The 14,301-nt window shown below is 42.0% G+C and overlaps 1 protein-coding gene across 1 annotated transcript; it reads left to right on the plus strand.

Annotated features, from left to right (window-relative positions):
* The first annotated feature begins 893 nt into the window (after positions 1 to 893).
* On the plus strand, positions 894 to 10,853 carry MS4A12 (membrane spanning 4-domains A12). The gene is made up of 5 exons (XM_007092130.2): positions 894 to 1,085; positions 4,130 to 4,267; positions 6,651 to 6,765; positions 10,458 to 10,570; positions 10,752 to 10,853. The coding sequence occupies exons 1-5, from the start codon at positions 894 to 896 to the stop codon at positions 10,851 to 10,853; spliced, it is 660 nt and encodes a 219-aa protein (XP_007092192.2).
* The last annotated feature ends 3,448 nt before the right edge of the window (positions 10,854 to 14,301 follow it).

The raw sequence follows: 14,301 nt of genomic DNA on the forward strand, positions 1-14,301 counted from the left end.
AATAAATAAGTTTTTAAAAAAATTAAAATAAATAACCTTTTGTGAATTCAAATGTGTTTCTGCTCTGAAAAAGTAATCCCTTTGTACTCAGAGGTTTCCAAAATGTGTTTTCCACCTTTCCCCTTAATTTTCCACCTTTTTCAGTTGTATCTAGCACCTAAGCAGCTCAAAGCTAAGGGTTACAAGTGTAAGTTCTGATGCAATTCTCTCACTGTACGATGAGGATGATATTAATACCTACCTCATCGGGGGCAGCAGGGGTGGTTAAAGACTAAGAGAGATAATATATTTCATCAGCTTGGCAGTAATGGAGCCAACCCATGAAGTTCTAATAGGTACAACTCTAAGAACTTTACACGGAATAACTCCTTAATACTCCAAGTAACCCTATAAGGAAGGTACTCCTATGATCCTCATTTTACAGATAAGAAACTAAAGCAAAGAGGGGTTAGCAAGCTTGCCAAAGACACAGAGCTGATGTCAGAGCCAGGATTCTAACCCCAAGTTCTTGCTCCTGACCATGACACCCTACTGTGCCTATAATAACTGTTTCATAAAATGCTAGCTCTCTAGACAGCTCACTTGAGGCTGAGGCCTTACCAAGTTAATCACTGAACCATTAAGAAGTCAGTCTGGCTTGTAAAGTCTTCTCCATGCATCAAAAGACTGTAATTCTGGGGCACCTGGGTGGCTCTGTCGGTTAAGCGCCCAACTTCAGCTCAGGTCATGATCTCACAGCTTGTGAGTTTGAGCCCCACATCAGGCTCTGTGCTGACAGCTCAGAGCCTAGAGCCTGCTTCAGATTGTGTCTCCCTCTCTCTCTGCCCCTCCCCTGCTCAACCCAACCTCAAACATATGAAACCACACTCAGTCCTTACCCACCAAGCAACACCATGGCTCCTGGGCCCCCACCACCCCTGGGTTTCACGCACCCCACAAAACAAGCTCAGAGTGCCCAGCCTCCCTTCTTTGGGTCTCCAGGAATCATCACCAAGAGTCAGCAGGGCCAAGGAAACATACAAATGGTAAACCCAGCTACAGGAGCAGCAACCACAAACTTCAGAGAAGAAGCAAAGATACTAGGGGTAAGTCTACTTACTATGAGAATTTTAATTTTGCATTTGCAAGGTTTGATTGTGCTTATAAGTTATAGGTGGAGAGAAGTTTGTGATCTCATGACCTACATGTCCAATCATTAAAAATTTCTGAATACTCTTCTAGAAACTGTATAGTGGGGGATGACAACCAATGTAAATAAATAAAGAAGCATAAAAAGTATAAGAAGTACCAGGCAGTGAAGGGCAGGGGTAGCAATTTCAAGTTGATCAGAGCAGGCTTTCCTTAGAAGATGACATCTGAGCAAAGACAGGAAGGGAGGAGCACACCATGCAGACATCAGGGCAAGAGCTTCCAGGTAAAGTTGGAAAGGCCTTTAGAGGAGAACATGCGCTGTGTCTGGGAAACAGGAAGGAGGCCGGTTAAGTAGAACAGTATGATGGAGGGAGGTGGTCGTCTCAAGGAGGGCAGAGGAGGGGTGGGGGCCAGACCCTGTGAGGCCTGGAGGACAGAGGCTCTGGCTTGTACTCTGAGTGGAAATGGGGAGCCACTGGGGCATTCTAACTGGTAACAGAGAGGCGTTCAGGGGAAGGACTTTAAAGTGATGGTTGCCGTTTTGTTTGTAAAAGTTCCAGTTGACAGAAGCTATTTATTTTCCCTGAAGACTGTACATCTACACTATTAGTAGCCCCCAAGCACCACAACAGTACAGGAGCCGCAGGTGGTAGGACTTGGGGCATCTGCCCCAGCAGACTCAGAATGTAAAGTAGCTGTGGCCAAACGTCAAGAGTAAGTTAAATGACCAAATTACCAAATCTGGCCTGTAGGCAAGTTCGGTCGGTATATGGTACAGCCAGGGTGATACCAGGAGAAGAGTAGACCAGCATTAACCCAACATCTAACTGCCATCAAGATGATGGCAAGGGTGAGGATAAGAAGCCTGAGGTCAGATGACTGAACTTCTTCTCTAAAGAAGAGTCTGTAAAAGCCAAATATAATGCCTAATCACTTCAACTGAGACCCGTGGTTGGCTAAAACAGGCCCATGACACCTCTGAAGTTCTATACAAAAGTGTGATGTGTGTATGGATGGATGTTTAAGAATGGTTTTTCAGGGAGAAGGCTCATAGCTTTCATTAGCCTGAATTTCAAGGAAATTCATTATTCAAAGAAAATATGAATCTCTTAGCACTATTTAGGAAGCTGTGATTTTTTTTTCCAACTCTGATTCAACTTAGTAACTTAACTGTACTCAACAGAAAGCTACTGAAGAAATAAACACAGCAATCTTTGTATCTGCAGTCTTCTTGGGCAGATTAAGGCATACGTTTGGGAAGAAACAAATGGTAAATCTCCAGTTAACTTCTGGCCCAATCTAACAGTTCTTATTTCTCACAAATGTGCTCATCCAGGATGAAGGAAGGTGCTCTAAGAGGTACAAAGATGTATTCCCTGTCTTTGAGGATATGTCTTGGCCAACAAGAAAATGTGCACCTAAGATTTTTTTTAAAAAAGAACAATATAAACAAGCATAAAACCAAGTAATAAGGTGTATAATCTATATCATAAGATAAAACAGGAATTTAGAAAGAAAGAAGAGCTTACGCTGACCAGTATAATCGAGATGACTTTGTGGAGAGGTGGAGCTGAACCTTCAGGGAGGCTGGATGCAATACTTAAGACACAAGTTCTGGAATCAATTTCCTATATTAAATTTCCAGATCTGCTCTTCAGTAATTATATGACCTTGGACACTGCTGTGTTCTGAATGTCCTCCCAAAATTCCTATGTTGAAATCCTAACTTTAAAGATAGTATTAGGAGGTGGGCCTTTGGGAAATACTTATTGGATCATGAAGGAGGAACTCTCATGAATGGGATTAGTGACTTACAAGAGAGGCTCCTGAGGGATCCCTAGCCTTTTCCGGTATGTGAAAACACAGTGACAAGTCCCCCGCTATGAACCAAGGAGAGAGCCCTCACCAGAAGGCAACCACCTTGAACGTGGGACTTCCCAGCCTCTAGAACTGTGGGCATAAATTTCCGTTGTTTATAAGCTACCCAGAAGGTAGCACAGTATTTTGTTACAGCAGCCTGAGAAAACTAAGACAGACAGCTCTGTGACTCCATCCAATCGGTTGGAAGATTACACGAAACAATAAAAGTGAAGGGTTTAGAATATTATCAAACATGTACTTAATGCCCCATAAATTCACCGATACTTCCTTCATTGATATTTTCTCCACAACAGGGATTTCCCAAGCAAAACAGGTCCATTTGGAACGGCCATCAAAGTTACAGCATTTTTTGGGGGGCGTCTGGGTGGCTCAGTCGGTTAAGTGTCCGACTTCGGCTCAGGTCATGATCTCACGGTCCGTGGGTTCGAGCCCCACATCAGGCTCTGTGCTGACAGCTCAGAGCCTGGAGCCTGCTTCGGATTCTGTGTCTCCCTCTCTATCTGACCCTCCCCCATTCATGCTCTGTCTCTCTGTTTCAAAAATAAATAAACATTAAAAAAAAAATTAAAAAAAAAAAAAGTTACAGCATTTTTTCCCAGGGGCACCTGGGTGGCTCAGTTGGTTAAGCATCTGACACTTGATTTTGGCTCAGGTCATGATCTCACGAGTTTGTGGGCTCAAACCCCACGTTGGGCTCTGCGCTGACAGTGTGGAGCCTGCTTGGGATTCTCTCTGTGTCCCTCTCTCATGCATGTGTGCTCTTTCTGTCCCTCTCAAAATAAATAAACTTTTTTTTAAGCATTTTTTCCTAAGAGTCTTTTAGAGGCTCTCAGGGGACACCACTGCATGCTTAACCACGCACCTGAAGAACTCTCCTTGGGCCATCCTTACAAGCCTCCCCAAATACCTCAAACAAGGCCTCTGCTGAGGGCCTGGCTCCAGCGTCTGCCAAAACCTCTGTGGCCGACCTCCTGCGGTACAGGTATATATGCATAAAGGACAGCCATGCATCTTGACGGAGCTGACAACAAAAAAGCAGCAGCAGCAGTGACAGTGATGCCTCATTCATACCTGAAAATGAAGAAGCAACCTGAAAATGCCCGTTTTCTTTTTTCAGGCAATCCAGATCCTGATTGGATTGATGCACATTGGTTTCAGAATTATTTTAGGTTTAATGGACGCCATTTATGGACTAGTTTTTGCATTTCTTTCCTTTGCTTTTATTAGCGGATATGCGATCCGGGGTGGCATCTCTGTGAGTAGACTGCTAGAACACCTCTCCTTCTCACTCTATCAGATACCGCTGTCCCGAGCCTATGCATAGCCCATTTTTTTATAAAAGCCCCACATCTGATCCACTGTAAAAGTGAGATATAGCAGCTCTGGTTGAGTATTTAAAAAAGAAGAGCTTTTCTTCTCCATTTTAACCTGCAGTTTAAACTCATACCCTCAAGTTTACACTGATCAAGTAACCAACAAAGTTTTAGTTCCTGATTATGTTTTAGATGGAAATGTATGTACTGGGTGGAGACAGGCAAAAGGAGGCGATCGGGAACATGATTAAAACATGCAAACGATCATGACAAGAGACGGAGCTGTGAGCTCAGAAGTCATCACACATGGTAAGCTCACAAGAGAATGAGTTCTTTACATGCGAGAAACTAAGGAGAGAAAAAAAAGGAGAAGTCCAAAGGAAACAATCTCGGAAAGTTACTCCAGAAAATGGAGAAGTATGAGAGGAACTTTCGACAGGGAAACAAGATGAACATAAAGAGACCAATCTTTCCTACTAAAAGAGAAGCTCCCACGACCAAAGAACCCATCTTTCACAAATAAATGTGTCTGTTTCTACAGTTCATTGCTACCAGTGCTCTCTATATACTGGCATCCAAGCAGTTTTCCCCTAGTCTGGTAAGTCAGAATGTTTCTACTTTTTAAACTCTTTGAAAGATTCATTTAATTGATCTGGAGAGGAAAATTGAGAAAGAGGAAAATTCAGAAAATGCAAAGGGGAGCACTCTTTCCCCCAAAAATATTTCTACCGGTTGCCTCCATGGTATGTGTGCCCCAGCACGGTCCACACAATTTGCCACTCAGAAATGGCAGAGCCCCATGTCCTGACTGTCTGACTCCCAAGAGCGGAAACTGGTATAGGTAAGGTTTTTAGCTTTATCCTAGGGCTCCCTGGTTCCACTGGGTCACACTGCATTAGGGGAACTCCAAAGCAGAATATAGGAGCCAGGAAATACCCACCCGCCACTTTGGTATCAAAGACTCTCTTATTCATTTGCCACTTCTCAGTTCTGCCTTGCCTTGTATTTTTATTTTTTATTTGCACACAGCCTATTTTTACTCAGATGTGACTTTTGTTTTACAGTTTGTTAAGTCATCACTGAAAGCACCAATTGGGTACAGAAAAAGTTTATGAAACCAATCACTGAGACAGGTCTTTCAACTCTCTTGGCCACAGCTCCCCACCTTTGGCAATTTCCTGGTCTACTTTTCAAACAGGAGCAGGAACGTGATTTGCCAAGACATGGTGACAACCAGAGGAGAGGTGGTTTCAGGATTATATTTAATCCGGTGCAGGAGGAAAGAATGGAAAAATGGGAACACAGAGTCCTGCTGCTCAAGTTCTCCTAGACCAGACACTACACTAGACACTAAACGCTAGACTAGAGACTGGACTAGGGACTAGGCTAGACTAAACGAAACTAAAATCAGTCTAACCTCAATTAACCACTCCTGTCGTCATCTAAAAAACAAAATAAAGCACCCTTTCTCTGCATCATTTATGGATCCTTCCCTCTAACTGAGGTTGTCCAGGCACAGAATCTGTCCATTTGGAGAAGACAGCTACTAAAATGGTACCTGAAGCAATTTTTCCAGCAGCATTTTAGAGGCCCGTGGGGAGACCCTAAGGCATGCCAAAGCTCTTGTGAATTCTAAAAAGAACTAACTCAGCCACTGCTAGCAAGTTGGCTGAAGACTTGGCTTCCCAATTATCCTGCTGCGTGTCGAAATCTTCTTGTAGAAACTGAAGAAAATTTTGTACTCTACCCATACATCTCTACCCACAAAAGCCTAATGACTTCCTCATTCTAAACCTGGGTTTTTTTTTACCGAGTCCCTAGAACGACTTCAGGGTTTTCGTCAATTTCTAAATTTATCAGCAAACATGTCTTTGCAGACACGCTTTTCCATCTATGTAACACTGGATGCTTTGTTGTACTACCTTGTATGGCGGTTTTAGGAGTTCCATGAGACAATGTACGTAAATAATTTCACACAACGCGTGCCGCAGAAAAATGCTCATTGAAGCTTTATTTGTTGTTTTAGTATTTTAAACCGGGAACACAACTGTTATTGTGTGTGAGGCTTTTAGACAAACGCGATGGATGAGCTTCTGCTCTGTATTATGTACCTTTTTCTACAAATACTAGAAGTACACTACCTTCACTCTGCATACAGCACAGTTTTCAAGAAAACTCAGAGAGGCAGGAAAAACAAGTCATTTCGACTTCAAAATTTGTTTGAAGATTTCAAGGATTGAGAGCCATTATATTTAACTGATTCTTATTTCATTTTGCTTCGTTTTTCTCCTACGTATGATTTCTTTTTCCTGTCACCTCCGTTAGATTAAAGGCAGCCTAGGCATGAACACGGTCAGTGCGATCTTTGTCTCCACTGGAGTGACTCTGCTGCTGCTGGATGCGGGTATGAATGGGATCCTCAGCCAAGACTGCTGGGCAATCGTAAGTATCCCATCATCCACCACACGTCTCCTCTCTGGCCACTCTCACACGTATCTCTCATGACTGTATAGCAGCCCCACTACTATGTCACAGGATCGCTAGGACTGTAGAATAAAGTGGAAGACCCACCTCTGCAGATGGATTGGGGCAGAAAGCACACCCTCTATTGCTTTCACTGTTGATCACATGAACGATGGGGAAGACAGCTAAAGAGACTTAAAGACGCCCAGACAGTATTTCCTAGAGGTTTGAAATTCTGCGTAACAAAGACAGTCAAGTTATGGAGTAGTTTCATTTTAGACTGAGAACGGGATGAAGGGAAACTGGCCACGTCAAGGATGTTCAACTTGTATTAGAGAAATTCGAAAAATGAAGCAACTTGAAAATGAAGCACGTGCCTCTCAATGTTCTCCAAACAGAATCATCCATTCATTACCACAGTCAGGCAAAGCATGGACTCTGACGATTTCCCCAAGAGCCAAGTGCACAGAAGTGCTTATAAGAAGGCAAGAATATGAGGGGACTTCTTGGTAAGTACCACGGAGTGAAGCAAGAACACAATATATATCCTCTATAATACCAAACCAAAGAACACAAATTACTCAAAAATTGCCACTTAAATAGGCATCCAAGTGAAAAACCAAATGGTTCTGCTGCGTCTCAAGGTGGCAGAGCACAGCTCCTGACCTGGTTTCTTACTCCCCAGAAACTAAACTAGCAAAAGCAGGAAATGACAATATACAGAGAAGTCTCACTAATCCTCTCCGATCGAGGGCTAAGGAGACTTAGGTGGAGAGCAGTCAATTCTAAGAAGGCATACAGCAAATCCTGAATGCTAAAAGCCCTTGGTATCCCAGGACCTCAAGAGAAGTAGGAAAGGTCACCAGAGTTAACTTCTTCCAGTGCACCTTGAAAACCTGGAGGAGTGAGCAGAAATCCACAGGAACAGGATATACCTCTGACCTTGGAGCAAGTGTTACTATAGGCATTTCTCAAAAGAGACAGAGAGAGAGCAGAGCCCACATTCACCAGCAAGAACTGTGCTCAGTGCCAGCTAAGCTATTTTTCTCACTGCTACAGCTGCATACTTAGCATTGAGCAAAATGTACACAAAACTGTATCTAGCCCTTAAGTTGAAGCTGGAAACAAGGAAGACAAAGTGGACAAAGTTAAGGAGAAATATAATCGGGGAAAACTCACCTGTACTATATCTGAACAAACATAAGGCCTATATACAGTTGTTCACTTGAAGAATGAGAAAACTGAAAAAAGTGGTAGGAAACTATCTAAATACATCAGAGTGATTAAAGGAAGAAATGGAAGGAAAAAAAGGAAGAGAGGAGGAAAGAAAACTTAAGATTCCCGCGGGTTAATGGGTCACCAGAAACACTCAGATGCCTATTATTTACTTTGAATAAAAGATACACAATTCAACTGATTAGAACAAAAGACGTATCAGATGATAAAATGGATGCAAACACACGTGTCTTCCCTCTTCCTCACAAGATGTGCCCTGGTTTGATGGAGATGTGAGTCACACAAACGAGGAATCCACTGAGTGTCCTCGCTCTCGTGGTTAGATTCCTTACTAGTCTGGGCAACCACTTCCTTAAATTTTAGCTCAAATTCCTGTTCTCTGACAGAACGACTCTACTCTGTGATTAACACGTGAACCAGCTCTTTGGTTTCAGGTATTGGTATTCAATCCCAGGTATAGGTTTTTCCATTTAACACAGAGACAACAAAAGAAATTTCCAATAGCAGGTCAAGCCATGTTATACCATGTCGCAGCAGTGGCACACGTAACAAGCAAAACAATACCACCAACAAAAAACAATACGGGAGAAAACATTACCCAATTATCAATAGAAGATTTCTCATGAGCATTTTTATACTACTGAAAATCATTAATTAATAAGAAAATAAAATGGGGGGGCCTGGGTGACTCAGTTGGTGGAGCATCCGATCTTGATTTCGCCTCAGGACATGATCCCAGGGTCATGGGATCAAGCCCTGCATCGGGCTCTGCTTTGAATGTGAAGCCTGCTTAAGATTCTTTCTCTCTCCCTCTGCCCCTCTTCCCACTTGTGCACGCTTTCTTTCTCTCTCTTCTCTCTCTCTCTAAAAGAGAGAGAAAAGAAAATGGCAGGATGAAATAAAAAGAACTGTGGCACTAGAGAAACCAAGTAGCCCAAACCATTACAGATCTAACAAAGAAATCACACACAGCAAGAAACACAATGGGCTCAATAAATATGGTAGAGAGAAAACCTGCTGTCACAGTCTTCACAGAAGACAATGAGACAATGAGAAATACAGTAAATAGAAAGAAGATGATAAACATGGCAGACAGGCAAGTTTCATCCAACATAATAATACTTGGTTTCCCTGAGTAGAGAATCCAACACATGGTACAGAAAAAAAGTAACCAGGGATACTGAGTAAAAAATCCTGAACGAAGAGAATCACTGAATTTTTACGTTGAAAGAGAATAACCTATCTGGGAGAAAGACACGTAAACTCATTGAGAAAGATGCATAGATATAGACCCTTGTTAAGGTATCAAGTATAACAACAGATTCGTTAAGGTTTTAGGCAGAGAAATCCAATCACCTATAAGCTGGAAGAAAAGTCAGCGTGACTCAGTGTCCACCACAGCAACATGCAGGGAGGAGAGACAATGGAGCAATGTCATCAAGTTTTTGGTGACAAGAAACTGTGAGTCAAGAATAACACATCCAATAAAATTCTTGAACAAGGCTTATTCAACCACACATGATGTAAATTAAATCAAGAACTCAGAAAGGCAGGGAGAAGTTGTATAAAAAGATTAGCAAGGAGCGCTAAACCAATGAAATGATCATCTGGGACTGGAAGACTGAACAGCAAGGGGAATGACAGCTACAGGAGTGAATATAAAGCTTTTAATGTTCACCCACTCCCCCCACCAAAATAAGTGAAAAGTGACATAATCACCAAAATCTGAAAGGTGAAGAGAGGTGAGACGAGACAGATGTCAAATAAGAGTGCCCAATCGCCTTATTCTTCGTAAGCAATCATTTCACACTAAAATTGAAACGGGTAGGTTTAAAATTACTTCAACTTCTTCATGGATTTCATACACTTTTAGTTGTAATTTTAGCAGACTTAATTTACTTATTTCTATTCTTTTAAAATCAAATGGTATTTACAAACTTCAAAACAGTAAGTACAAAACAATTCCATTCTTGAAGAGTTCTTGCTGTCTCACGACACATCCATTTTTCTATCTGCCTTTTGGCCTCTACATAGAGTTCTAGAAAAATAGGCAGAAAATATTAATTTTGCTTATTTCTAGGCAGTGACATTAGGGAGGATTGATTGTTTTCTATATGGCTTAATTTTTTTTTTAATAAGCAGGTAACATTTTTATAAAAACAAGAAATCCATTGCAAAGAAAAACAGTGCGCTTCTTTTCCAATGTTTCTAAACAGTCTGCTGGAGAAAAGGAAAGTCTTGTGGCATTTTAAAGAAAATTCAAAATTAATTCACATTTCCCTGAAATAAACATTTGTTGATAACACAGAAACAATCATGGAGTAAGCTGAGCATGAACAGTGGCACCTTTGATGAGCCAATAACTTTTTGAAGCCTGCGGGGAGCCCTCCTGATGAGTCAAAATTTCAGCGTGTTTTTTTCTTGATCTCAGATTCCTTTCTGGGAAAGGAATCTCAGCCCTGCTGATCATCTTCTCGGTCTTGGAGTTCTGCACAAATTGTACTGTAGCCCATTCTGCCAACGAAGCAATCACCAAGACCAGCAGGGTGAGCTGGGCCTCTTCTCTGTAAAATAATTGAGTATGTGCTGGAGGAAGAAGAGCAGCAGTCAAGTCCCACGGCAGGTTCCCAAGAGCTCAGCTTGAGTCAGGGGAGGGAGAAAGGGCTGGGGACCAGGACTGAGGAGGACTGTAGTAACCATAGTGCTTCTTTTATTCTTTCTTCCCAGCCTGTCCTGGTTATTCCAAATGTGTATGCAACCAGTACTTTGGCACCAGAGTCTTCCTCAGCTCCTCCCAGAGACGATGGCCACCTCGCTTATGCCATTTAAAACAAAAAAGAGCACCAGAAAATCTCACGGGGTTAAACTGCTCTGCAGGAACTTCTTAAGAAACTGTCCTCCACAGTCCACGATGATCGCTGATCTTTGAAGACTGTGTTTGAGATTCTTCTTACTTTGTCACTAATGATAACCGCATGTATTTCCCTGACACAGGTTCTTCCCACATACCACTACCACACTGGCAAAGGCGAAGGACCGGAAGACTGAACATGGCTCATGGTATTTTGTACATTCGTATCATCAAACCCTGCCTCCTGGATAACTACAAAGCTTTGCTATTTACAGAGTATTTTCACGTACATCAAACTCATTTGCAGTGGGGTAACAGCAGGCCAAGGATGAAACACTGAGGGAGTTTTACTGGGGTTATGGCTATTTTGTCTCTGAAATGGGAAAACCCTGGGCGTGTTTAAAAGCCAAGGGGAACAATCCGGCTAAGATTGAGAGCTGTTTAATATATTAGAGAGAAGGGATGACTGTGGTATAAGCATCAAGAAATCAAAGTGTATATGGAAGGCATGGCCCAAGTGATGCAGAAGGGTGGTTTAGTCACATAACACAAAGAAAAGGAGATGTCACTGTTGCAGATATCAACAGGTTTGCAGGAATAGTACCCAGGATGTAGGAAACCCCATTAGGTGTCATCCCTGTCAAAGCAGAAGTGAGGGGGAGCCTGCGTGGCTCAGTTGGTTAAGCTTCCAAGATCTTGACTTCGGCTCAGGTCATGATCTCGCAGTTCACGGGTTCAAGCCCTGCATCAGGCTCTGTGCTGACAGCTCAGAGCCTGGAGCCTGCTTTGGATTCTGTGTCTCCCTCTCTCTCTCTCTCTCTCTCTCTCTGCCCCTCCCCTGCTCATGGTCTTTCTCTCTTTCTCTCCCTCAAAAGTAAATTTAAAAAAATTTTTAAAAACTAAGCGGAAGTGAGGTGACACCCAAGGTCGGGGCCATGTGTAGAATCAGAATATTGAACAGAAAGGGTAATGTTGGAAAAGTCATGGAAATAGAGAATAAACTGATCAGAGAAACAGAAGAGGACTGCCAGGCTACCCTGAAGGCACGTTTGAAGCGATGCTCACAAATTTATAACACAAACTGACTGCTTCAGCACGGCTTGGGCTGCTCAGATGCGAATCTAGATAAAGTGCCTATTTGGTTTCATCCAGGATTAGGGTTTTGCAAGACAGGATGACAAAATACCAAAGGGGCAGAAAAGCATGAGACACTGCCAAAAGTATTACTGAAATGATGGATTATGAAATCTAAACTAGGTTAAGAGGGGAAGAAAAAAAAAAGGACAGATAGATTGATCAAAAATTGTTATCTGCCTTTCTCCAGTAGAGATGTTGTAGAGATCAAATAAGATAACATTATGTGAAAGCAGTTTGGAAACAGCAAAGTATTACCCATTTTTGAAGTTTCTGAATTATTTTTAAAAGCCAAGTGGGACAGGGGGGCCTGGGTGGCTCAGTCAGTTAAGCGTCCGACTCGATTTTGGCTCAGGTCATGATCCCAGCATTGTGGGATCGAGCCCCAAGTCAGGTTCCATGCTCAGCATGGAGCCTGGCTGAGATTCTTTCTCCCTCACACCGCCCCTCTCTCCGGCTTGTGCTCTCTCTCTCTCTAAAAATAAATAAAATGAAAAAGAAAAAAATTAAAAGCCAAATGGGACAAAATATATAGGGAAAGAGTAGGCAGAGAAATTGAAATCAAGGAAGAGGCAGATGAGAAGAATGGAATTTTTGCATCTGGGAAAGCAGATGTATTATGTCAGGTGACTATTACACAGTTCCAAATTTCCTGGTCTGCCTGGGTCCTCACTATTTAGCATTTTGGGTAATCAGGAATGCTGTGCCCTTCACCATGAAGCTCAGCAGCTAAATGAAAATAAAGACACGCACCCCATGGTCGGAGGGCACTAAATAGCACCCAAAATGCCTGGAGGGGTAGCATACTGTAAATCTAGATAAACAACTTAAAAAGTAAGACTTGCTTTAGGGAAGAGAAGCATGTCTAGCAAAGCTGATTTTTGAAATAAATTTCCATCAAATAAATTTCCATATTCTTTTTCTCACTTTACTTTAGTAGCAGTAATAATGATAATAACAAATATTTAGCCCACTCTATGCGCCAGGCACATCCCAAACACTTAGGAAAAATTAATACGTTTAATGCTCACAACACCCCTGTGAAATAGGTACTATAATCAGCATCATTTTCGGGGGGGCCTGGGTGGCTCAGTCAGTTAAGCATCCAACTTTGGTTCAGGTCATGATCACATGGCTCATGAGTTCGAGCCCCACATCAGGCTCTGTGATGACAGCTCAGAGCCTGGAGCCTGCTTTGGATTCTATGTCTCCCTCTCTCTCTGTCCCTCCCCCACTCACACTCTGTCTCTCTCTCTCTCTCTAAAAAAGAAATAAATATTAAAAAAAAAATTTTTTTTAAATAAGTATCATTTTCAGATGAGAAAATCACAGCAGAGAGATTAAAAACTTGCCATTAAGACATGCAGTTGGCAAGACGGGAGCATGAACCTGAACCCAGGCAGTCTGGCTCCCAAGTCCACACAGTGTTCCTAACCCCTATTCCCACTCTTCTTATGGTCTGGGGTAGAATGAGAGATTTGTAGCTCCAAAACAAACAAACAAACAATGTTTCTCTATAGTAAACTTCTAGTCCATGTTGAAGGAACCACCTGACTCCGATGGGAGAGAAGGAGTTTAGTAATATAATAAGTACGGTCATCACTTGCTTCCTGAAAGTTGCCCTGGTACCTTTTAATCATACCTAAGAGTCTCTTAACTCAATATCTAGCGTGTCAATTGATTTGCCCCCTCTGATTCTTCTTTTGGCTGGATACTCAAAAGATGCTAACAGATACGGGTTTCAACCATCTAAAATTTGTATTTTAAGTTGAGGCCTTGGATAGTGTAAATAAAAAAAAAAAAGACTGCCTACTTCTGCAATTTTAACAATGCTGTAAGCATAACATTCTTATGTAGTAGATTCCTTTTAAACAAAGCAAACATGTTTTTATGCAATTGGGGAAAGCATTCAAGCATTCATTCACTCATCATATAGCTAGTGAGTGCCTACTCTGTAGAGGGTGCTGTTCTGTGCGCTTGAGAAAAACAAAGCTTCTGTTCTTGGATTCCTATACCCTCTAAGTGTTAGACTTCCTATGGAAAATCATATCAGTAAGTTTAACTTTAAGTTTTAAATTGCCTCAGCTTTCTAAAAATGTAACTGTGATCTGAGACCTGAGAAAGTGACTGGAGTAGAAATATACCCTAGCATAGAAGTCATATGCCTATTACTAATACTAAATCACTATTGGAAGGCCTTATGGATCATGCTGGATGGACCCATGATGATCTATGGGTCATCATGTTCGTTCTGGATCATCTAAAAACATATTCATTTCTTCATTCATTTGC

This window comes from Panthera tigris, chromosome D1 (assembly GCF_018350195.1).
Source record: "Panthera tigris isolate Pti1 chromosome D1, P.tigris_Pti1_mat1.1, whole genome shotgun sequence".
NCBI classification, from domain to species: domain Eukaryota; kingdom Metazoa; phylum Chordata; class Mammalia; order Carnivora; family Felidae; genus Panthera; species Panthera tigris.